The sequence below is a fragment of the Ursus americanus genome, chromosome 16, assembly GCF_024610735.1.
Source record: "Ursus americanus isolate L20-20 chromosome 16, mUrsAme1.1.p, whole genome shotgun sequence".
NCBI lineage: Eukaryota > Metazoa > Chordata > Mammalia > Carnivora > Ursidae > Ursus > Ursus americanus.
In genome coordinates, this window is record NC_142142.1 from 39,795,308 (window position 1) to 39,819,260 (window position 23,953).

A 23,953-nucleotide genomic window follows, 5' to 3' on the forward strand; every position below is an offset into this window, starting at 1 on the left:
CAAAATGTCTTATAGGAATAGTTTGCTATGACTGACTACTTAGCTCTCATTCACAGGGTATTTAGCTCTCATTCATTGGGTATTTATGGCTAAGAGAATTCAGAGGCCATATTCCTTTATTTAAATTATCCAAAGGTACAGGGAATAAGTCCCAATTAAGGAGAAATGATGCTGGTATTGTATTGTTCTCATAAATGGGTAATGTATTTTATATCATCTAATTCATGTCTTTATTCTTCAGAACCTGATTTATTAAAGATTTTGTTTATTTATTTGACAGAAAGAGAGAGCGTGCGCACAAGCAGGGGGAGCGGGAGAGGGAGAAGCAGACTCCCTTCTGAGCAGGGAGCACGATATGGGGCTTGATCCCAGGACCCTGGGATCATGACCTGAGCCGAAGGCAGACGCTTAACCAACTGAGCAACCCAGGCATCCCTTTCAGAACCTGATTTAATGGAAGGATGTAAAAGGAGCAATTACTAAAAGGGGCTAAATTGCTTCTGTACATGTTGGAGGCAGAAAAAAGTGAGAAAGAATTATTTTTTTGTCTTTCTGTGGATAATTTTTTACCAAGATTTATTTAAATCCAGAGGAACTCTGCTTTTAATTTTAAAAAAGGAGAGAGAGAGAGAAAGAAAAATGGGTCCCTGTGATCAGGGCTTTGACTAAGCGAGCACTTTCTTCCTCTTCTTCAAGTTATATGGGAGGTTAAGATTTATAAGGCTTTCTGGCTACTTGCTCTGTTTCTTTGTGACAGGGGTCCTATGTGATTGAGGCCAATTATCCATCACATCTGATTGGATTACACCGCCAGGTCGATGAAAATCCATGGGAATGCGTTTGGCTCCCTCTAGTGTTCATAAGCCGCCATTTGTCCTTCCCTTGAGTGCCTGAGTCGTCTGACTTGTTCGTGTCTTCAACTGCCAGGTGAAAAAACACGTGCGAAGCTTCCACTCAGAAAAGATCTACCAGTGTACAGAGTGCGACAAGGCCTTCTGCCGCCCTGATAAACTGCGCCTCCACATGCTCCGACATTCGGACCGCAAAGATTTCCTGTGTTCGACGTGCGGGAAGCAGTTTAAGGTAGGGAAGCAGTGAATGCCTAACGTTGTTCTCACGGCCACGGACTTGATGTCGGGCTAAGGGCAAATGCCTGTTCGTTTCATCCGTTAATCACCTACTTACAAAGAGCTGAACTTGAGATGCATTTGACATCTTGTGTTTGACTTAGTTATTAGGATAAAATGAAGGAAAAAGCTCACCTTCATATCCCCAAATAATTAATTCAAATTGCTGAATAGAGTAATAACCCATTTCCTTAAAAGAATCCAAATGTACTATAAGTGGAACTAAATTGCTGTTGAGGAATTCCTAAGAGAACAATACATTTCCTTACCAAATTGAGAGACTTTTATTGAGCACTTACTATGTATCAGAGCCTGGTCATTGAGCCCTGCAAGTCTCAGGACTGTCATCGGGAGATCTGCAGAAATCTGTGAAACACTGAACGGCTTAGGCAACTTTGGGGCATGGTAGTGACTCCAGGGATTAAAATAAGACATCATAAGTATCAGTAGCCTGCCTGGAATTTAGAAGAAGCAAGGGGAAAACCCACAGGAGACTCAGGGATAAGAGTTAAACAAGGAAATATGAAACTAATAAAGAATACTTCATTGGGGAATCAGATGACTCACATTCAATGGAGAATCACTAGTGAGTGTGATTGTAGGTCGTGCTGTCATAGAAACTGGAAGAGAATCAGAAACGGATGTGGGAGGGAAAAACTAATTTTAAAAAGATGCATTGTATAGAATGTGGAGATGATAAAGAGATACAGGAAGTCATTTTGAAACTTTAACTTGATATGTTGTGGCATATAATCCTGCTGGCTTTCGCTTTACGGTAGCACAGTCTAGACCTTTGCAGGGAGCTCTAATGTGAACGCTCTGAATAGGCCTAGGTTCTTTTGTGTTTCTTAATTAAAAAACAACATGGACAATATATCCAAAAGGATCCCTGTCTCATGATGTTAACTGGTTGGCCATCCATCCATCCTACCATTTGGTATTTTTTTATTATCTCTTTTGTGCCTGATACCATTTTACCACCAGGCATGTGAAAAACCTTGTTCCTTTCATTTTCTCTTTCACTCTCACCTGGTGTATTAGGATAGGGTTCAGTCAGAAGCAAACCCACTGGAGTTATGCAATAAGGGAGTTTCTTATAGGAATAAGAACTTTGTTATAGAAGAAGATGGACAAGCAAGGGTCTGGCAGGAGAGGTTGGAGGATCAAAGAGAAGTCCCTAATGCAGCCTTCTGCAGCCCTGGTCCAGTGGACAACCAGAGCTTCCCTGGGAATCTGGGCACCCAGGCGCCTGCAGCGGGCTCATGAAAGAGAGCCGGTGCTGGCCACGGAGGAATGTTGCTGCCTGTGGCGGTGGACGTGGAGTTGCCTGTGGCGCCTGCCCTCGGCGAGAGAGCTGGTGGCTGAGTGGGAGCCAGTGAGGGTGAGCGGGGCTATCCTGGCACCCCTGCCTCTGGCCCGCAGAGCATCATGGCCGCTGCTCCATTTCCGCCTTCCGGTCTGGTGCGAGCCTCTCTCTTCGCTTAGACTGAGAACCACGCTAGGAAGGGGATCCATGTAAATATAGTTAGTTCCCCTTAGCCGAGTTGACGCAGTACAAAAGCACAACGTATCTACAATTCATTTTTCAGACTATAATAAGTTATTTTTCTAGAGAATAAATTTGATGTCACGTGCCTTCAGAAAAACCCTTAAATTTTAATAGCCTCTTAGATAGATTCCAATGTGCTTATCACTTAAAAGTCACCCCAAGGGGCACCTGGCTGGTTCAGTCAGTAGAGCATGCTACCCTTGATCTCAAAGGTAGTTTGAGCTAGTTTGAGTTCAAACCCCATGTTGGGTATAAAGCTTACTTAATTAAAAAAAAAAAAGAGCCACCATAAGATCTGGCTTCACAGTGTTGTACACCTGAAACTAAAATAATATTGTGTGTCACCCAAACTAGTTAAAAACAGAACCTGGCTCCCCCTTACCTCTGCAGTTCCCCCTTCCACTTTGTACTCTGGTCGAGTGAACTGTGTGGTTTGCTGAGGTGTGGAATGTTGTCTCTTCTGGGGGCTTTGCATCCTTCACAACCCCCCGCTTGAAATACACTTTCAGACTCTCCCATCGTTCCACCTGGCTGGCATCACTTCGTACAGAGGCATTCCTTGATGCCCCCCTGCCCCCCCCGGATTAAGTGCTTCTCCTGTGTATTCCCTAGGACCCTTTACTCGTGACCCTGTTGTAGCACTTTACTGAATTGTAACTGTCCAACTACAAACTCCAAAAGGTGGGACCTTTTGACTTTCAGGAGCTCTCAGTTTAAAGAGGAAATTGGACATGTGCGTTAAAAATTATTACTGCTCTTGGGGTGCCTACCTGGCTCAGTCGGAAGAACAGGTGACTCTTGATCTCAGGGTCATAGCTCAAGACCCACATTGGGTGTAGAGATTACTTAACTAAATAAAACTTCAAAAAAATTATTACTGCTACTGTAATAGAGGAAAAAAATAAAATGCCGTGAGAAGGATTCACTCTGATTTGGGGTGTGGATGACACTTGAATTTCCTGAAGGGTGGGCAAGAGTTAGCCTGCTAGAGAAAGGGACAGGAGGAGGAGGGAGAGGGGGGTAAAGACACCCCAGGGGCATTTTCCAGCTGGGCTGCACTAAGGCCCAGGCAGTGGGCATGGAGAAGAGGGCCCGTATTCAAGACAAACATCTGAGGGAGAATTGGTAGAACTTTGTGTCTGGATGCCAGGCTGAGGGGTGGACGGGGAGGAATTGGGCTTTACAGCTTGGGAGGCTAGATGTCTGGGAACATTGCTGATCCAGAAGCAGGATTTAGGCAGGAGGAGAGAGTGGGGGCATAATGATTTGGTTTTAGGGCTGTTAGGATGGAAAAGCCTTGCTGAGATTTGGCCTTCAGCGAACATGTCTGTCTCTGTGTGCAGAGTTTGGTGTAGTAATAGTCGTGGTAGTAGGCTTTGGGACTTACGTAATGAGTCAGTTACAATAAGTTGGTTTGTTTAAAGGGAATGGGTAGGGGGAAATTAGTGAATACCAATGCTGGGGAAAAAAGTAGAAACGCAACAGAAGTCTGAGGTGGTGAGCTTTATCACTCTATCTAAAGGCAAGGGGGCGCCTGGGCGGCTCAGTCAGTTGAGCATCTGCCTTTGGCTGGGGTCATGATCCCTGGGTCCTGGGATCGGCCCCGCATCCGGCTCCCTGCTCATCAGGGAGTCTGCTTCTCCCCCGCTTCTGTGCTCTCTCTCTCTCTCTCACTCCTCTCTCTCTCTGTCAAATAAATAAATAAAATCTTAAAAAAAAAAAAGAAAGACACTCAAGAGAAATACTGTGATTTAGGGCAGGGCTTGTAATCCAGACTTTACTGAAAAGTAGGAGATGATGAGATTCTCTGCTTGTCCTTCTCCCTCTGACTCTCCCCCACCTGTGCACTCTCTCTCTCTCTCAAATAAATAAATAAAATCTTAAAAAAGAAAACCAAAAACGTTGGGGGTACCGGGTGGCTCAGTGGGTCAAGCATCTGCCTTCTGCTCAGCGGGGAGTCGGCTTCTCCCTCTCCCTCTGCCACTCCCCGTGCTTGTGCTCTCACACTCTCACTCTGTGTCAAATAAATAAATCAAATATTTAAAAAAAATAAAGACACTTAAGAGAAATACTGTTATTTAGGGCAGGGTTTGTAATCCAGACTTTACTGCAAAGTAGGAGACAATGAAATTCTCTGCTGGGCTTTCCAGGAATGAGGCGGGTGGGGGGTAGGAGGAAACACTGGTTGGATGCTGTCCATGGCAGCAGAAGAGGGAGGTAGGTGAGGGCTCCTAGCATTGAACTCTGAACTTCGAATGGTTCCCGATACTCGGTGGGCACTCAAGAAATACTTGTTAAATGAATGTGCTGAAAAAAGGCAGTGGTTAAATAAAGTCCTTATACTGAAATGTGGGAAGAACTATTCTGGTAGAAAGGTTCAAATTCTTTATCAGACCTATAATAGTTTAATTGTGTGTCTAAGAGAAGGGAGCCATGCTGAAGAGGGAGCTGGCATTTTTTGAATTTTTTTTTCCCTTGGGGTAGGCTCTGCCTGATTTTCTCTCTATGGACCCATATCAACATGAATCACTAAATTAGGTCATCAAACTAAGACCTGTGACCTAGACCATATGCTCCATCCATGGCGGGCAGTGTCATTGTTTACAGGAACTTCTGAATCCATGAGACGAGAAATACTTACATTTATGTGGGATTTGGAAGAATACCCTAACGTTTGTTAAAAGGTGTGGGAACTGTGCACACACGTGGCTTTGTAAATACAGTATTATATATCATTATCAATTTGTCTTGTAGTTCTTTTTTTTTAAAAAATATTTTACTTATTTATTTAATAGAGAGAGCAAGCGAGCACAAGCAGGGAGAGCAGCAGGCAGAGGGAGAAGCAGGCTTCCCACTGAGCAGGGAGCCCGATGTGGGACTTGATCTCAGGGATCATGACCTGAGCTGAAGGCAGACGCTTAACCAACTGAGCCACCCAGGCGCCCCTGTCTTGTAATTCTCAATACCAAATTTACTCCATTATCCGTTGATCTTCTCCGTATACACGTAAATTCTTTCTTCCCCAAAACCAAGGCTCGGTGGAGCACACGTATTTGCTAGCGGGCAGAGTTTGCCATGTCCTTGTCCATCCCAGCACTCTAGCTCCTCGGATGCCTCTTCGTAGGTTGGGCTCACTGGTAACTCGTATTGCTTTTTTGAATCCCTTCCATTAAACATTTTCTACCCTCACTTCCCACTCCCCTGCCTTTTCAAACATTCTCTCTAAATAGCGAAAAGACAAACTACGGGAACATATGCAAAGGATGCACAACCCCGAGAGGGAGGCCAAGAAAGCCGACCGCATCAGCCGCTCCAAGACGTTCAAGCCTCGTATCACGTCCACGGACTACGACAGCTTCACGTTCAAGTGTCGCCTGTGCATGATGGGCTTCCGAAGACGAGGCATGCTGGTCAGTGCCCAGTGGCTTCCAGACCCACCCATTTCTGTTTATGGAGATGCCTTCTGTGCAGTATTCTGTACGAAATTTTTAGTGCATTTTGTCAGGGGCTAGGGGGAAAGCCAGAAGCACATGGTGCCCAATTTGGAGTTCTTCGCAGTCTCCCTTTGCCCTGCGGTGCCACAGCTCGTTTCTGCGGACCTCTTGGGATAAGTCTTTCTCTATCACTGCTCAGTACGAGTTTTCTTTTGCTTTACCCCGCTCAGTCACTGCTCTTCTATTTCATTCTCCTCTTCTCTTTTGTGTTCCTGAACGTCCTTTCTGGTGGGGTTTTTCCTTCTCCCCAGTTGCTCCCTGTAACGCCTCCCTTTTCCAGATGCGAAAGAGCAATAGAAGGGAACAGCCCTTCAAAGCAGGGCGTGTGGACCAGCTAGCAGACACCTCAGGATAGCCAGTTCACTGCCCTCAATTCATTTTGGCTTTATTTCAGTTCTGGTAGCGCTAGAGGCGGAAGGGCATTATTTTAGAACCTGAGTTTGCATCTCATTCAGTGTCCTCAGTAAGACTAGGGCACTAAATAATGCAAGACAGCTTTGCATCAGGAGAATTCAACGATGAAATCCGTGCTAGTGTAATTTTCCATTTTCCAATGGCAGGTCTTTCAGTCAGAGAGTGTTAATGGAATCCCCAGTGACCCAATTCCCCTTCCGTCATTTGTTGAATGACTGTTAGCTCCTGTGAACCGTGACTGCTAAGGCTTGGTGTCAGCTGGGCCTGGAAATGCTGCGTGTGGCCACATGCCTTATAGTTTCGGGGCATGGCTTCAGAGGATCCCAACTGCTAGCAGTCAAGACCAGAGGCCTTTGGTTCGCTTCTCTTTGTAATGGGCTCTCTTGTTTCTCATTTGCTTCCCCCCCCCTTTAGGTAAATCACTTATCAAAGAGGCACCCAGACATGAAGATTGAGGAGGTGCCAGAGTTAACTCTCCCCATCATAAAGCCCAACCGCGATTACTTCTGTCAGTATTGTGATAAGGTAAAGGGCAGCTCTCCATACTGGGCTGCCTTCCTGGGAGCCCTGCGTGGAGCCCATTTGTGTGCATGTATAAATATATACTCGGATCTCACGGTTACTCTTAACAGATGGTTCCCTGTCTCTCGGTAGTTTTCCATTCAGAGGAGAAAGGGCTAGAAGTGCAGCCTCATGTTAAGCCAAAAATTTTTTTCCTAAGCATTAGTTGACTTTGTGTTTAACATTTTTCCTTCTCTCTGTGGTTTTGTTACAAAAGTCGAAGCTTACCAAGAACTTAGTATATGAATTCGTTTTAAATTTCTAAGCTCTAAAGCGAAATTGTTTATCTTCTTACTTGTAAAATATATACAGTAGGTGTGGGATTTCTAGAAGACTGAGTAGGATGTGGACAAGTTTTGTGATGGAAGACTGTACTATTTCATCCTTATTTTGGTGCAGTTACAAAAAGACCAAATATACATTTATTGTTTTTTCTTTTTTTTTTTTTTTAAAGATTTTATTTATTTATTTGACAGAGATAGAGACAGCCAGTGAGAGAGGGAACACAAGCAGGGGGAGTGGGAGAGGAAGAAGCAGGCTCATAGTGGAGGAGCCTGATGTGGGGCTCGATCCCATAATGCCGGGATCACGCCCTGAGCCGAAGGCAGGTGCTTAACCGCTGTGCCACCCAGGTGCCCCTAATTTAACATTGTTTCATTGTAATATTGTTTCCTTATACAATGTAGTTGTGTCAGCTTAAAACTGGGAAACTTTTTTTTTTTAAAGATTTTATTTATTTATTTAACAGAGATAGCCAGCGAGAGAGGGAACACAAGCAGGGGGAGTGGGAGAGGAAGAAGCAGGCTCATAGCGGAGGAGCCTGATGTGGGGCTCGATCCCATAACGCCGGGATCACGCCCTGAGCCGAAGGCAGGTGCTTAACCGCTGTGCCACCCAGGTGCCCCAAAACTGGGAAACTTTTTAAAGCATAGATTCACCATTACGGGTGCTAGTCACTTTTAGACTTGCCATTTTAGAGGATTCTTTGGCGTCTAGTACTAGTAAACATCTGAGAGCTTTTGTAGAAAGGCTGAGTGGGATGAACTGGCCTTTGAAACAATTCTTTTTCTGTGACTGTGTGTCTACCTCTTAAACTTCAGGGTAAGGGGCATTTTTATTATTACTATCTTAGTTGTATAAATTCTAGGAAGATGCCTAGCATATCTACATTATGTTCTTATTTTATATACTCTTCAGTATAGCTGTTAGTATATTTTATTTTGGGCTACCTGAATACTTTTTCTCATTTCTCACATCTAACAACAGAATTGTTAGAGAGTTTGCTTTAAAGTAAGAAATTGGAATCGCATACTGCTTTCATGACAGTGCTTTTGAATTTGTAGGTTTATAAAAGTGCCAGCAAGCGAAAAGCCCACATTCTGAAGAACCATCCAGGGGCTGAGCTCCCGCCAAGCATTCGCAAACTCCGTCCAGCTGGCCCGGGAGAACCAGACCCCATGCTGAGCACGCACACCCAGCTCACGGGCACCATAGCCACCCCTCCCGTCTGCTGCCCTCACTGCTCCAAACAGTACAGCAGCAAGGTATGGGAAGGGCTTTGACTGCATCCGAATCAGGGTCATTATTTAAGGAATCTCTTGAGAGAACATGGTGATTGGCTTTTTCTGAATTGATGGGGGACTATCGGAGGTATTCTCCAGTTCAGGTGGCTAAGGAGACGCTTCCCGAGAATAGAAATTATAAATCCAGAGTGGGAAGAGACTATGTGGAATTTCCCCAGAGTTAAGTGTGTCGCCTACATCACCTGAGCACCCGATTGGTTTCCTTTGCCCTTGGTCTGCCGAAGGGCTCATATTGGAATATTTTATGCTCGTGCTCTATGAGTTCAGGTTTACAGAAGCACTTCCTAGGAACTTACATGATAGATCTTGAAAAAGGGGTCATTCTTGTTGGGGGGGCGGGAGCTTGTGATTGATTGCTGCAGGTGTTGGGGGGATTAGGGGATACCATGAGTGAGGCGTGCTGACCTTGCCTGATGGTGTGGGGTCACATGGCTGTTCAGTTTCTTCTCAGCCTCTTCCTTTTTCTCTTGCAAACCCTGTGCTGCAGGAGGAGCCGGCACAGAGTCAGGACTACACCTTATTTCTTTCAAGGCAAAACCCAGGAATATTGGCCGGGTTTGTGTTTGAGAAAAATTGCAAATAACTAACTCTAGTGATGAGTCTTGGTTTTGCTATACTTTTCCAGACCAAGATGGTACAGCACATTCGGAAGAAGCATCCAGAGTATGCCCAGCTCCCTAACACCTTACATCCACCACTGACGACAGCTGTGATCAGTGCGACCCCGGCTGTGTTAACCACAGACAGTGCTACCGGGGAGACCGTGGTGGTAAGTGTGTCACTGGTAAGAGCACCTCATCCCCTTCAGTGTCCATCATGGCTTCCAATACCAAAGCCACGTCTATCTTGCTATATAATTGGCTGCAAAGGTAGCCCATTATCCCTCAGTTTTCTACCCAGGGCATTATGCTTATGGTTGATCTCCTAGCTGATGCTTAATCAAAGCTCTCTATAGAAGGGGCAGCAAGAAATGTTCAGTGGGGCTCCCGTGCTGCAAGATTGTCAGAACCCCTTGGGTAACTCCATCGGGGCTGACACAGACAGGTGTCTTCCAGCATCTTCTCACCTTTGGATTTCTCCTATCTTACCTCAGGGCTAATTGTACAAGCAGTAGTGTTACCAGCTAATGTGTTTTTTGTGACTTTCCTAGACAACAGACCTCCTAACCCAAGCCATGACAGAACTGTCCCAGACCTTAACAACAGATTACCGAACGTCGCAGGGGGACTACCAGAGAATTCAGTATATTCCTGTGTCACAGTCGACATCCGGTCTTCAGCAGCCTCAGCACATACAGCTTCAAGTGGTGCAAGTGGCTCCGGTACACATGTTTCTCTTTACCTTTGCGGATGCCATGTCGCCACTAGCCAATATGGCGGCAGGGGGGCGGTCAACAAAAGCACCCAGTTCTCAGAGCTAGAGCTGGACCCCACGTCCTGTGCTTCCCATGTAAGGTCCGAGTCTAAAGCTTTTGTAGAACTCCCCTGGCTCTGGACTTAGCAGTGTAAGAGATTTCTCTCAAGAACAGTCTAGGGGTTTCAGGCCGCCATGTATGCTGTCGTCCTGTGCTACTGCGGGACGGGCCTACGTGAACTCTTTCAGAGCCTCTTCTGAATCCTTGAGCACCAAAGTTGAGTAGTTCGTAGGGAACCAGTTTGGTATGTCCCTACTTGGGCATCGAAAGGGAGGTTGTAAAGAATAATTTGAAGTTTTGAGTATCAGTCAGCACGTTATTAGTACAGAGGTATAACTACGTTCCTTCTACCAGATAATTGGTAGCTCATTCTCACTGATTAGGGAGCTAAAAGAAGAAATCCTCCCAGAACTATCGTTTCATTTAATTATGCTGAGGAAGTGTATTCAAGGCACAAGTGATCAAACCTGTTGCTTTGAAATAATTTGGCCTGAAAATTTAGGAAAATAGGAAAATTTAGGACTAATACCAGAGCGGGGAAGTGAGGAGTTGCTACTGTCATTGACTGTTCTTTATCTTGTTTTTCTTATGGGACATTTCTTTTAACTTCAGACTTTAGGGGAACCTATGAATCCCTGAAATTGCCTGTAAAGTGTGATGTGTATGTACATTATTCTGGAAAAAGGGACTAGATTTTCAGAGATGTCTGGGGTACATAAAAAGATTGGGAACCACTCTTCTAGTGGGTCAGTAGCTGAAAGCAATTTCTCTTCTTTGATCTCTTTTAACCTATCAAGGGTAGGGCATTAAATTTAATTGAAACTTAAGGGAAAAGGACTTTGGACTCCTGAGAGTTGCTCATTCAGCTTATTATGAGGAGCTATATTCCCTTTCTGTCCTTCTCTTTCAGAATAAAATAGCACTAGTAGCTTGTGTTTTATAAGCACAACTTTTAAAATGATCTTCTTTGCTAATGTTTACCAGCTTGGCTTAGGTGTGGGCTCTCAGGGAGCGAAACCCTGGACGTGGAGTTCCGTCTGCCCTTCTGCTGGGATATTGTTTCAGCTGAACGTTTTCTCTGGTAGGATTTCCCTTCCCTGTAATCAGTATGCGTTTGGTCTTCCTGCCCTTCAGGCCACTTCCCCACACCAGTCTCAGCAGTCCACTGTGGACGTTGGCCAACTCCACGACCCTCAGACCTACACCCAGCATGCCATCCAGGTGCAGCATATCCAAGTGACAGAGCCCACTTCCTCCACCCCCGCATCATCCCAGGTAGGTTCTCCGACTGTTCACCAAGGGCAACGCAGTCTTGGGGACCCTGGCACGTTCGTAAGAGTGAAGAGACGTTATCTTCAGACCTAGGCACCTTGACTATTGAAATGATACCGTTTGTTTTGGGGCCTTCGTTAAAGATCCTACCTTTACCTCCAGGTTCTCTACTGGTGTCACGGACACACTTGCATTAAGTGATGAGCTTCCACTAAGCAAAAGGAGCCCTGCGATCTTATGTCCTAGGGACAACCTTGGCTTTTGCTTCCTATTCTAAATGGCTCTCTGATAGCACGCAGTTGCTAAGTTGTTCCTTGAATTTTGGAGCAGTGACTTCGTGGCGTGTTATTGTGTTTGTATGACAGAGGCTGTTACTGAGACAACATAGCTACATCCATTCAAAAAATACTTATAAAAATCTTACCCTTTGCGTGAAACTTTTCTAGGTCTTGCCCTCAAGGACCTTGGAGTCTAGTAGGGATATAACATGGATATAGGAGTAAACAGGATATGAGGCTAAGGTATCTGAACCAGAAAGGTTACATGTAGGCCCACCTCTGATCTTCACAGGTTCCAGAACAAGAATACAAATGAAAGCCTGCATGCCACGTGCCTAGGTGGTTAAAGGTTTCAAATCAAGCTAACAAACTTAAATAAAATATGTTCTTTGCAATGACATGGATGGAACTAGAGACTATTATGTTAAGTGAAATAAGTCTGTCGGAAAAAGACAGATACCATATGATTTCACTCATATGTGGAATTTAAGAATCAAAACAAATGAGCAAAGGGGACAAAAAAAGAGAGAGGGGCAAACTAAGAAACAGACTCTCTTTTTTTAAAAAAAGATTTTATTTTAGAGAGAGAGAGCAAGCATGAGCAGGGAGAGGGGCAGAAGGAGAGGAAGAAGCAGACTCTCCCCTGAGCAAGGAGCCTGACAGGGGGCTCGATCTCACCACCCTGAGATCACGACCTGAACCGAAATCAAGAGTCAGACACTTAACTGACTGAGCCACCCAGGCGCCCCAACTAACTGGAATTTAAATAAAAACTTAAAAAATATATATGTTCTATCTTCCTGCTTGACACATACATTTTCATAATAACAAAATTGAAAAATATATGCTAAGTAACAATTGATGCTAAGTAACAATTAATACTAAATAACATGGATAGTGCCAACTTGAAATCACTTACTTGCCTTCCTGCCAAACACATGGGTGGCACTGGCAGCTGCCAGGCTGGGGCGCGAAGAAGGGAGAGAAAGGATTTCTCCCTCCCTTGCTGGCTCTGTGCCCTCGGGAGTGCTGTGGAAATCCATAGGATAAACATGCTCTTTCTCTGCCTTCCTGTTTACTGGGGGGCGTTGGGGATGGGAGGCTCTGCTGCTTGCCATCTATGGCCCCTCCCCTCCTTCTAGGGTGAGGTTCAGCGGTTGTGAGGTTTCTCTCACTTCTCCCAGTCCCAGGCACTCACCTCTGTCCACAAGGGGCCCATCTTTCCCACCCCCATGGGCATCACACTTCTAAGTTTCTCAGAGGACCTCTAGGCTGGAGGGACTTCTTCTCAGGAGGTGGGGGCACAGCGACAGCCTGCCCCAAGACTGATCCCTATTTCTTCTCACCCAGCCTCCATCCTGCACCTCACAGGGCCTTCTGTACCCACACGGACACCCGCCCCATGTATCTCAGCTCCCTCCACATCCCTGCAAAGGTGATCCCACGGCCACCCCCTTGGTCCCATGTGCCCAAATGCCATTAGAGGAGCCCACATCCAAAAGATAGGACCCCTGCAAGATGACAGACCCAGGGAAGAGACTTGTGCAGGCCCTGGAAGTGCGTGCGGGGCTGTTTCCACAGGGAATGGGGGACTCCAGTTCCCAAGTGTTGCCTAGAAGGGGACCCATATTCCAGGGCCGTGGTCTGAGGATGGGTCTTGCCCGGGTCTAAGGATGATGTGGCGATACAGATAAGTTACGGGCTTTCAGAAGAGGTAAAGATTGTGTTTGGCAGGGAATCAAGGATATTTCTGTGGAAGTGGTTTCTGAATTAGGTCTTGAAGGAGGGGTATGATTTTGACGTGGAAGTTGGGGGAGGCATTATGAACTGAATATGCTCGCATTGTGCGTAAAGGTGCAGAGGTGGGAAACTGGTATGTTTATGGAGAACCGTTTAGGTTACTAACAGGAAATGATGTTTGGGAGAAAAGTTGGGAAGGTAGTTTGGAGCTGGAGTGTGGAGGGCTTGAATGGCCAACTGTGGAGCTTGGGCTCTATGCTGTGGACAGGAGTAAGGCTCTCGGTGGATGTCTGCCTGTCCACCTGTGTTTATGTCCACTAACTGGGTGGGATTTCCCAGTGGACTCAATGGAAATTATGATTTCTGGGTTCTACTTCGATTTGTGTTACAGACTCGCTCTGTGACATAGGCAAGTTCTTTAGCTTCTCAATTTTTAAAATCTTATGTAATGAAGATAATTAGACTTTCATTTATCTTTCTAATGAGCTTAGTGAAATTAATTTTTTGGATATTCTTGTAGACAATCCTTTGAAAATGAATTAGGATTTGATAGTTATGATTCCTTTTCATTAATCCTGTTCTTATTTAAAATAGTATTATTTTAGCAGCAATACTTTCAGTGTTATAATTCACGTCAGCCAGATTTACTTTCTTCAGTTATTTGTGAGTCTTAACTATATTGGAAGTGATCGGTTTTCTACTCCCGCCTTGTCTTTCTCTCCAGGTAGCTGGGCAGCCCTTGAGCCCTGCCTCCCAGCAGTCCCAGCAAGGGCTCAGCCCCTCCCATATTCAGGGCGGAGCCTCCACGCCAGGCCAGGCTCTCCAGCAGCAGCAGCAGGGTTCCTCTGTACAGCACACCTACCTACCCAATGCTTGGAATTCCTTCCGTGGCTACTGTAAGTCGGAAACGGGGGTGGTGCTCTAGCTCATGACTGGGGAATCTACACTCGTGGGCCCTAACTTTGTCAGCTTTAGAATAAATTTTCTGGATTAAAGTATCATTGGCCATTTTCTACACTCTGTAGTGCGCATCCTTGAATGAGTTTCATGACCAAATGCAGGCCAGCGTTCTGATCTCAGAGAGCCACCCATTTCAGAGACATCAGGAATACTGCCAGAGAAGTGTAGGCAGATGGACTAAATAGCAGAATAGAAGGATCTAGAGTATGTCGATGGTGGTGATTCATCTCTTCCACCAACATTTATTGAATAGTCTTTGTATCAGAGGATGTGCTAGACCCGGGGTATACGAAAAACTAACATTGACATTCATATCAGTAACTCCACACTGTCATAATGTTAGCCAGCTTTCATTAAGCTCTCACTAGGTGCCAGGAATGATTCTAAACCACATATATACTACACGCAGTAGTCACAACAACATACGAGTACAACTGTTATTTGCACTTTACGGATAGGTTTACTCAGACACAGAGGAACTTGCCCGAGGAACACAGCTAGTAACTAGAGGGTTGAAACTCAGGCAGTCTGGCTTCAGCGTTTACACTCCAAAGCACCCCACAGTGTGGCTCTCCTTATAAGATAAGAGATCATTATCAGGTAGAGAGAGATATATGAGTAGTTGGCTTTCAAAACCCTGAGATTGGTGCTGCAGGAGCAGTGAAAGGCTGGCTGCCGAAGGTCCTAATGGTTAACAGTTTGGGTGGGGATGGCAGCCTTGGATATGAGCTGGAAAGCATGAGATTTTTATGGCGTGAGATCTGGAATGGAGGAATAGCTAGACCTCAGTAGTAGCAACTAGGAGCGGCAGGGGCTGAGAAGTTAAGAAGGCCAGTGTTGGTCTTCCTTCTGTTGATTTCTTTCTTTGAGTTTGTCTCCCTTGTCCTTGATCTTTGGCCATGTTATGTGGATTCGGTATAGAATCAGGCTCAAACTCTACCTCCTTGCTATTTTTACAATATATTCTCTTAAGTATTGGTGGTCTCAATGAGGGCCAAGTCTTGTTTCTAGTCGGGGAAAGACTCCTACTCATTGTAAATACCAGGAGAACCCTGGTAAGTAGACATTAATAGTAAGTTTAATTCCTGTGGAAGAAATGTGGGATGATGCAGATCGCCATGGTAATAATAGAAAACCTGAAGAAAAGAGTCTGGAATTGAAGTTATTAGGGAAAACATTTAAAATACACAAAAATAGAACAGTATAATGAATGCTTTTGTACCGATTATCCAACTTCAGTTTTCAACTCAGGGCCAGTCTTGTCTCATCTGTACTCCCGTCATTCTCTTCCAATCCCCAACTGTACAATAATCCATATTATTTCTCCATAAATATTTTTTAAAACATTTTATTTATTTATTTATCTATCTGTTTATTTAGAGCACCGGTGGGGCCGGGGAGGGGGGAGAGGGGCAGAGAGAGACTCTCAAGCAGATTCCTCACTGAGCGTGGAGCCCGATGCAAGGCTTGATCACATGACCCTGAGATCATGACCTGAGCCAAAACCAAAAGTCCCACATTCAACTGAATGAGCCACTTAGGTGCCCACATAAATATTTTTTAAAACACAACTCCAGAGGCACCTGGTGGCTCAGTCGTTAAGCATCTGCCTTTGGCTCAGGACATGATCCCAGCGTTCTGGGATCGAGCCCCACATCAGGCTCCTCCGCTGGGAGCCTGCTTCTTCCTCCCCCACTCCCCCTGCTTGTGTTCCCTCTATCGCTGGCTGTCTCTCTCTGTGAAATAAATAAATAAAATCTTAAAAATAAAAAAAATAAATAAAACACAACTCCAGTACTGTTAATCAAACCTAAAAATAAATGACAGTAATTCTTTAATCAACTATCCACTGTTCGTATTTCTGTGATTGTCTCATAATTTTTTTAAAAAGATTTTATTTATTTATTTGACAGAGAGAGCACAAGTAGGGGAGGGACAGAGGGAGAGGGAGAAGCAGACTCCCCGCTGAGCAGGGAGCCAAGTGCAGGGCTCGATCCCGGGACTTAGGATCACTTAGCTGATTGAGCCACCCAGGCGCCCCTCATAAATTTTTTTTTTAATGGTTGGTTTGTTCAAATTGAGTTCCAAATAAGGCTCATGCATTGCAATTGGTTATGTATTTTGAGGGTTTTTTTAAAGATTCTATTTTTTTAAGTAATCTCTACACCCAGTGTGGGGCTCAAACCCATGACCCCAAGATCAAGATTCACATGCTCCACCAACTAGGTGGCCTTTGAGGGTGGTGATTTTTGTTGTTTTTTCTAACATATTTATTCTCTCTCTTTTAAATTGCAATTTATGTGTTGAGGAAACTGGGGCATTTGTTCTGTAGAATTTCTCACGTTTTGAATTTTGCTGTTACCATTCCTGTATTATCATTTAGGATGCTTTCTTCTGTCCCTTTTATTTCCTGTAGACTGGAGGCTTGATCAAATTCGGGTTCAGTTTTTTCCCCCAAGACACCTCTGGCTGGTGGTGTGTACTTCCATCAGGACGCACACAATGTTCGGTTGTCTGTCTTGTCCCTCTGCTCCACTGTTTCATTAGCGACTGCAACGTTGTCATATTCTGATTCCATCATCCTTTACTTACTTATCAGCTAGAAAACGTCTTTTTTTTTTTTTTAAGACTTTATTTTTAAGTGATCTCTACACCCAACGTGGGGCTCAAACTCAAAACCCCAAGATCAAGAGTCATGCACTCCACCGACTGGGCCAGCCAGGCGCCCCTAGAAAACTTCTGTAAAGAAAAAGTTTTTGCCTTAACTAACCAGTTACTCTGAGGCGCAGTTTGCACAGAAAGGCAGGATAAAGGCTATAAATACCCAGTTCATCTCTTTTATTTACCAGTTTTCAAAATAATGAGTTCTTTCCTAGTATTATCCAAGGTGACCAATGAGGGGTATGCGTGTGTGTCTTACTGTTGTTGTATTCTCATGAATTTCAACACAGTAAATACATTTCAAACCATTGCAGTTGTTACCCTTATTGATGCTCAGATTATCCCATCATTGGCCAATGGGAGCATCTTCAAATTGGCCCCTGTGTCTTTTCTACATGACCCCATAGTCTCTTTTTTTTTTTTTGGTGTCATTCATTTTTTTTTTTTAATTTTTTTTTTATTTTTTTAATGATTTTTTATTATATTATGTTAGTCACCATACAGTACATCCCTGGTTTTCGATGTAAGGCTCGATGATTCATTAGTTGTGTATAACACCCAGTGCACCATGCAATACGTGCCCGCCTTAATACCCATCACCGGTCTATCCCATTCCCCCACCCCCCTCCCCTCTGAAGTCCTCAGTTTGTTTCTCATAGTCCATAGTCTCTCATGTTTCATTCCCCCTTCTGATTACCCCCCTTTCTTTATCCCTTTCTTCCCCTACCGATCATCCTAGTTCTTATGTTCCATAGATGAGAGAAATCATATGATAGTTGTCTTTCTCTGCTTGACTTATTTCACTTAGCATTATCTCCTCCAGTGCCGTCCACGTTGTAGCAAATGTTGAGAACTTGTTCTTTCTGATAGCTGAGTAATATTCCATTGTATATATGGACCACAACTTCTTAATCCAGTCATCTGTTGAAGGGCATCTCGGCTCCTTCCACGATTTAGCTATTGTGGACATGACCCCGTAGTCTCTTATAGCATCTTGCGTGCTGGTATGATCCCAGCTTCTCTTATGATCTAGGTTCATCTTATAACATTTCCTATATCAGCTCTGGAATCAGGCAGAAGCCTCAAGCACTGGCTCCTTTTAGAAGAAAATATTATATAAAGACTATGAACTGGATGCTAGGATGAACTTTGTTTTTAATTTGCTTTAATAACACTGGTGGTAAAATAAAATTCAAGTTAGATTGTGTTGTGATTAGTAGGCACTAGTGGGTGCATTTGTCAGTGATTCAAATCGGAATATAAAAGGTAAAAATATTGAGCTAATAGGTAAAGCTTTGTAACGTTTCAAGGTTTTAAAAAATTATTGAGTATTTGTCTTATGGATATTCAGAAGCCACAGTTGGGGGAGATGCATTGATTATTTCTTTTTTTTTTTTTTTTAAGATTTTATTTATTTATTTGACAGAGATAGAGACAGCCAGCGAGAGAGGGAACACAGCAGGGGGAGTAGGAGAAGAAGAAGCAGGCTCATAGCGGAGGAGCCTGATGTGGGGCTCGATCCCATAACGCCGGGATCACGCCCTGAGCTGAAGGCAGACGCTTAACCGCTGTGCCACCCAGGCGCCCCGCATTGATTATTTCTGATATTTGATAATTCTATGCTAACTTCCTATGATCATTTTTATCAGAGTATTAAGAAATCATACCATGATAGACTCTTATGGCAAGCAAATCTATGGAAAATGTCTCAGTGAGGAATGTGGCCGCTGGTTAGGTATTTGTTTCTACAACTTGTATTAAAATCTGAGACCACTGAAGTATGGATATTTCCTATTTTTCAGCATCGGAGATTCAAATGATGACACTTCCCCCAGGTCAGTTTGTGATTACAGACAGTGGTGTGGCCACTCCTGTCACCACTGGCCAAGTAAAGGCGGTTACGCCGGTAAGTGACCTGCCCGGGAGGGCTTCCCCTCCATCCTACTGCACCACTCTCCCCTCCCTCTGTTTCCTACTGCTCAGCTTTCCTTATCTGAGTTAGAAGTACCTCTTCTGTTCTCCTATAACTCCTTGTGGAGCTATATTATAACTCTTATAGTTTATTTTCTTTCTTTCTTTCTTTCTTTCTTTCTTTCTTTCTTTCTTTCTTTCTTTCTTTCTTTCTTTCTTTAAAAAGATTTTATTTTATTTATTTGTCAGAGAGAGAAAGCATGAGCGGTGGGGTGGGGGCAGAGGGGCAGAGGGAGAAACAGACTCCCTGCTGAGCAGGGAGCCTGATGCAGGACTCGATCCTGGAACCCTGGGATCATGACCTGAGCCAAAGGCAGATGCTTATCCAGCTGAGCCACCCAGACGCCCCTATAAGTTTCTTTTAACTACTGGTTTACTGTCTATCTTTTCCCAGCAGACAATGAATTCCTTGAAAGCTGGGTCTTGGTCTTTATCTCTTTATTCTCATATCTTTTATATCTCTCCTTATACAGGAGGCTAGGCTATAGCAAATGGTCAATAAATATCTACACAGTTAAGAACTATAATGAACCTCCTAGATCCATATATGTACAGATTCGTAATCGATCACCTTTCTACGTGCTTTGTGGAAAATATTCATGACTATTTGTCCTCAACTGGGTTGGGAGAGGTTAATAGAATGAATCGGTTATGGAGCTCTTTTTTTTTTTTTTTAAGATTTTATTTATTTATTTGACAGAGACAGAGACAGCCAGCGAGAGAGGGAACACAGGCAGGGGGAGTGGGAGAGGAAGAAGCAGGCTCCCAGCGGAGCAGGAGCCCGATGTGGGGCTCGATCCCAGGACTCTGGGATCACACCCTGAGCCAAAGGCAGACGCTTAACTAACAGAGGACTGAGCCACCCAGGCGCCCCTGTTATGGAGCTCTTTTAAGTTATTTTAAACATTCAACATACCCCCCTCCCCCTGGAGGGGGGGACATTGTCATGAATTATCTTGTTATATTTAGATTTGGCAGGTCATTGTTGATTGTATCTGCTCCTCTGTTTTTATCTTCACTGGTTTGTTCTGGCCTGACTCTAAGTAATTAGAAAACAGTATGTAAATTTAAATTAAGACTCATAAGTGGCAGGGATATTGGGATTTCCCAGGGGAAGACTCTTTCCCAGGAGGTCTCAAAGAGTAGCAGGGTAGTCTGGTGGCCTCAAAACCTGATTTTTACCCGCTCAAAGCATACTGAGAGCTTACCCATTTCTTAGCACACAAACTCACATTAACTAGACTTAGGAGAGATGTGTAAATCCAGAGTAACACTATTGTCAGTGAAGACAATAACTGATGTAAAACAGAATAGTCTCGTTAACATAATCAATGAAATTTTTACTCCCTGTGGGACCCATTGACTCTTTACCTTTTTTTGGCCAGGAACTCATTTGAGAACTTGATTATAGCCAAGGATATTCCCCTCCTCCTGCCATAACACACACACACACAAATTTAATGTACATTTTCCGGGGTTCGTAGAATCTCTAAAGCCTACCTGTGGACCACCTAGTAGACCATGGACCCTAGGTTGAGAACCAGCCTCCTCCTGCTAGAGAAAGACCCACATGGGAAACCAAATCCTAACCAGAGATTGATGAGTGTGGACTCTGAGCACATGGCCCTAGGGAAATCAAATGGGTATTTGCCTATGGCTTTTTTTCTGGACAGTGCTTGGAAAGGCCACTGTCTGGGTTTTCTTCTGTGACTTCTTTTTTTCTTAGCCTATCTAGCAGATCGATTACCCTGCCAAGGGACATATTCTTTCTTTAAAAACATTAACTTAAGGAGATAGCTAGCTCCAGGTCTGTGAAGTTTTCATGATCAGAGGAAAAATAATGACAATGCCCGTTTTCATAAAGCTAAATGGATTCAATGCGAGGGACTTTATTCTAAGGTTGTATTCTTCTTATACTTTTGAGTCTTAAAATTTCTCTCATTTGACAGTAGCATCTTAAAAATAACGTTACTTGGCGAAATAAAATTTGGCAATACTTATTATTACTTTAATTTGCTGGTCTATGAAATTCTGAAGTCTAGGAACCACTGATCTTGACTCCCTGTCTTGGGAGCCATTCTGTCTCTTTAAGGAAACTTTATCTCTTCTGTGATCTAGTTTGTATTACTCTTTTTTTTTTTTAAAGATTTTATTTATTTATTTATTTATTTATTTATTTATTTATTTATTTATTTATTTGACAGAGATAGAGACAGCCAGCGAGAGAGGGAACACAAGCAGGGGGAGTGGGAGAGAAAGAAGCAGGCTCATAGCGGAGGAGCCTGATGTGGGGCTCGATCCCATAACGCCGGGATCACGCCCTGAGCTGAAGGCAGACGCTTAACTGCTGTGCCACCCAGGCGCCCCAAGTTTGTATTACTCTTAAATATTAATTGACAGCAATCTTATTTTATGACTATCTAAATTCTTTTTTTTTTTTAATGATTTTTTATTATATTATGTTAGTCACCATACAGTACATCCCCGGTTTCCGATGTAAGGCTCGATGATTCATTAGTTGTGTATGACTATCTAAATTCTTAGGAGCGGTACAATAGCCCACATTTCTTTTGCCACAGAGGTCACTATTGTCATGCAAATTTCTGTATCTGAAGCGCTTGACTAGATCCTTTGGTAGAACACCTGATGCGGTCCCTTAAATTACCTTTGTAGTCTCTTGCTCTGATCCATCCCCTCGAAGGTACTCACATCGTTGCCTATTTTGGTGTCACCTTGTAATGTTTCCTTTCATATTCCTTCTTTCTCTCTCCACCAAGAACCTCCCCCACTCCTTTAGACTTCAGATTTCTAAGATCTTTTTTTATTCTAGGGTCATTATGTGTTATCAGAAAGTCAACCAGAATTGGAAGAAAAGCAAGGTTCCGCTCTCTCCGCGGGAGTCCAGGTTCAGCCAGCTACACACAGTGACTTGGACCCCCAGACCACCAGCCAACAGCAGCCCACACAGTACATCATCACGACCACCACCAACGGGAATGGGAGCAGCGAAGTGCATATCACCAAACCTTAACTTCTACCCTTGAGCTTGAATCCAGCAGTCACATCATGTCTTTTCTCATCCATAAGTCTGAAAGCTTCCAACACTTGGAACTCCTTTTTTAAGATTTATCATTCACTCAAGAATTTGGAAACCACCGTTTTGACACTCTACGCACACTGGGGCTCCTTTTATCAAGGTCATCTTTACCAAATTGACTCTTCAAACCCTAGGAGCTCCTGCCATGGAATGGAGATCTTTCAGGGGAAAGTGGATTTCAAGGTGGAGAAACTTCGCCTTACTCTTGAGTTGGTTTTTTAACACATTGCTAGGCCTTACTTTTCCTTTGTGGAAATACTAAGTGGCATATCACGTTTGTACCAAAGGTGGAGAAAGGATGTGCCAAGTCCATGGCCACTGGACTTCTTCATTCCAAGCCACGGTACCGGAGGAGAGGGGCATTTTATTCGGTCAGAACTGCTTCATCTTCTGATTTTGCATTTTCAGTAATTTAACAAGGGGAGCCTATTGAATACGAAAATAAAGATGATGAAACAGAGGTTTGACAGTGATGTTCTGAAGGAAAAACCATCGTCTAGATTTTTCTTATTGCTGATTTAAAACAACCACAACAACAACTTGCCTCTTTGGGAAAACTGTTGTCGGGCTACTATTGGTAGTACTTTGCACAGATGCTGGCCTTCAGCCACTGAGGCCAAAACCTCCTGTTCGGATTAATCTTACTTTATTACCCCACAACGGTAGATTCCCTGTAAGAGAAAAGGTTTGTTGGATGTCAGCAGAATTTAAACTCCTACATTAAAGCTTTGCCTCCCATTCTCTGGTTGTGGTGTATTAAGAAGGTGGTGTTTGAGGTCTTGGTACCCAGAAAAATTACTAAGATAATTACATAGTGATAAAGTGAAAAGCACTGAAACCTTGTCCTGCCTTGCAGGACCCATCTAGCATTCATTGGTACAGGATAAATTCCTTGTTCTTATCAGGTGTACATTTGACTCTCACATCATTCAGTGTATTTTAGTACTTCTCATGCTGTCTTAAAATGAACATTCTTTCAGGTTGAATGGAAAGTTGGCCCTCCTTATTTGTTTTAACACTTTTAACTTACACATATGGTAACTCACCTGGACCTTTTGGAAAGATGACCAACTTAGAATAAGAATGTGGGGACCATTTATATGTCAAGGTAATTATAAGGGATGTGGAAGAAATCCAGTCTTTATGCATCTTATACTGTCATTTGGGAGGAAAAAAAATCTGCCTCAGCGATAGTTTTTCTTAAATGTGTTCCTGTTTGCTGTCTTCTTGGCTATGAATTCAATGGGGAAAAAATATTTCCCTCCTTTTTACTGTGCATTCCAATTGTATACATAAAACACTGCAGAAATCAGTCTGTATTTTAACAACTTTTTGTGACGTTACTAACACATTTTTAGAGTAATTATCGTGTGCTGGAACTTATTACTGCCAAACAGAAAGACCTAAGTTCAATTTCAAATGAAGTTAACTAATCTATTTTATTTACATATCTGGGTAAAAACTGGTTCTATAAACTAAAAAAGTATAGTAGCTTCTTTATGGTAAAGACACCTTTTTGAAAAAGAAATGATTCTGTTGAAATAACTTTACTAATATGTACATTTTGCACTTTATTTTTGAGACCTCATTTATTTAGTTATCCCTGAAAATCTGGGCACTAAGAGAACTTGCGAAAATTACTTGATAAATGTGTAGAGACTAGGGATGGACTCTATCTTTGGTAACGAAGAAATAATGTTGATGTTTTCAACAGAAAATATTGACCCTGAGTCACAAAACAGAGACTCTGGGTTCCAAAGTCCCACAATGTAATGATTGTAAATATCCCAGTGTCCAGTCTAGAAAGACTTGCTAGGTGAAGAATATTAGAC

The 23,953-nt window shown here is 43.5% G+C and overlaps 1 protein-coding gene across 1 annotated transcript in view; it reads left to right on the plus strand.

Moving 5' to 3' along the window:
- Positions 1-22,859, plus strand: part of PRDM10 (PR/SET domain 10) — a 92,511-nt gene extending 69,652 nt beyond the window's left edge. Inside the window, exons 13-22 of the mRNA XM_045783761.2 lie at positions 928-1,083; positions 5,907-6,086; positions 6,999-7,109; positions 8,489-8,689; positions 9,354-9,497; positions 9,879-10,049; positions 11,277-11,417; positions 14,157-14,328; positions 18,856-18,959; positions 21,855-22,859. Of these exons, the coding sequence (XP_045639717.1) occupies positions 928-1,083; positions 5,907-6,086; positions 6,999-7,109; positions 8,489-8,689; positions 9,354-9,497; positions 9,879-10,049; positions 11,277-11,417; positions 14,157-14,328; positions 18,856-18,959; positions 21,855-22,055 (1,581 nt within the window). The 3' untranslated portion in view covers positions 22,056-22,859. The remainder of the gene's footprint in view (positions 1-927; positions 1,084-5,906; positions 6,087-6,998; positions 7,110-8,488; positions 8,690-9,353; positions 9,498-9,878; positions 10,050-11,276; positions 11,418-14,156; positions 14,329-18,855; positions 18,960-21,854) is intronic.
- Positions 22,860-23,953: the final 1,094 nt, after the last annotated feature.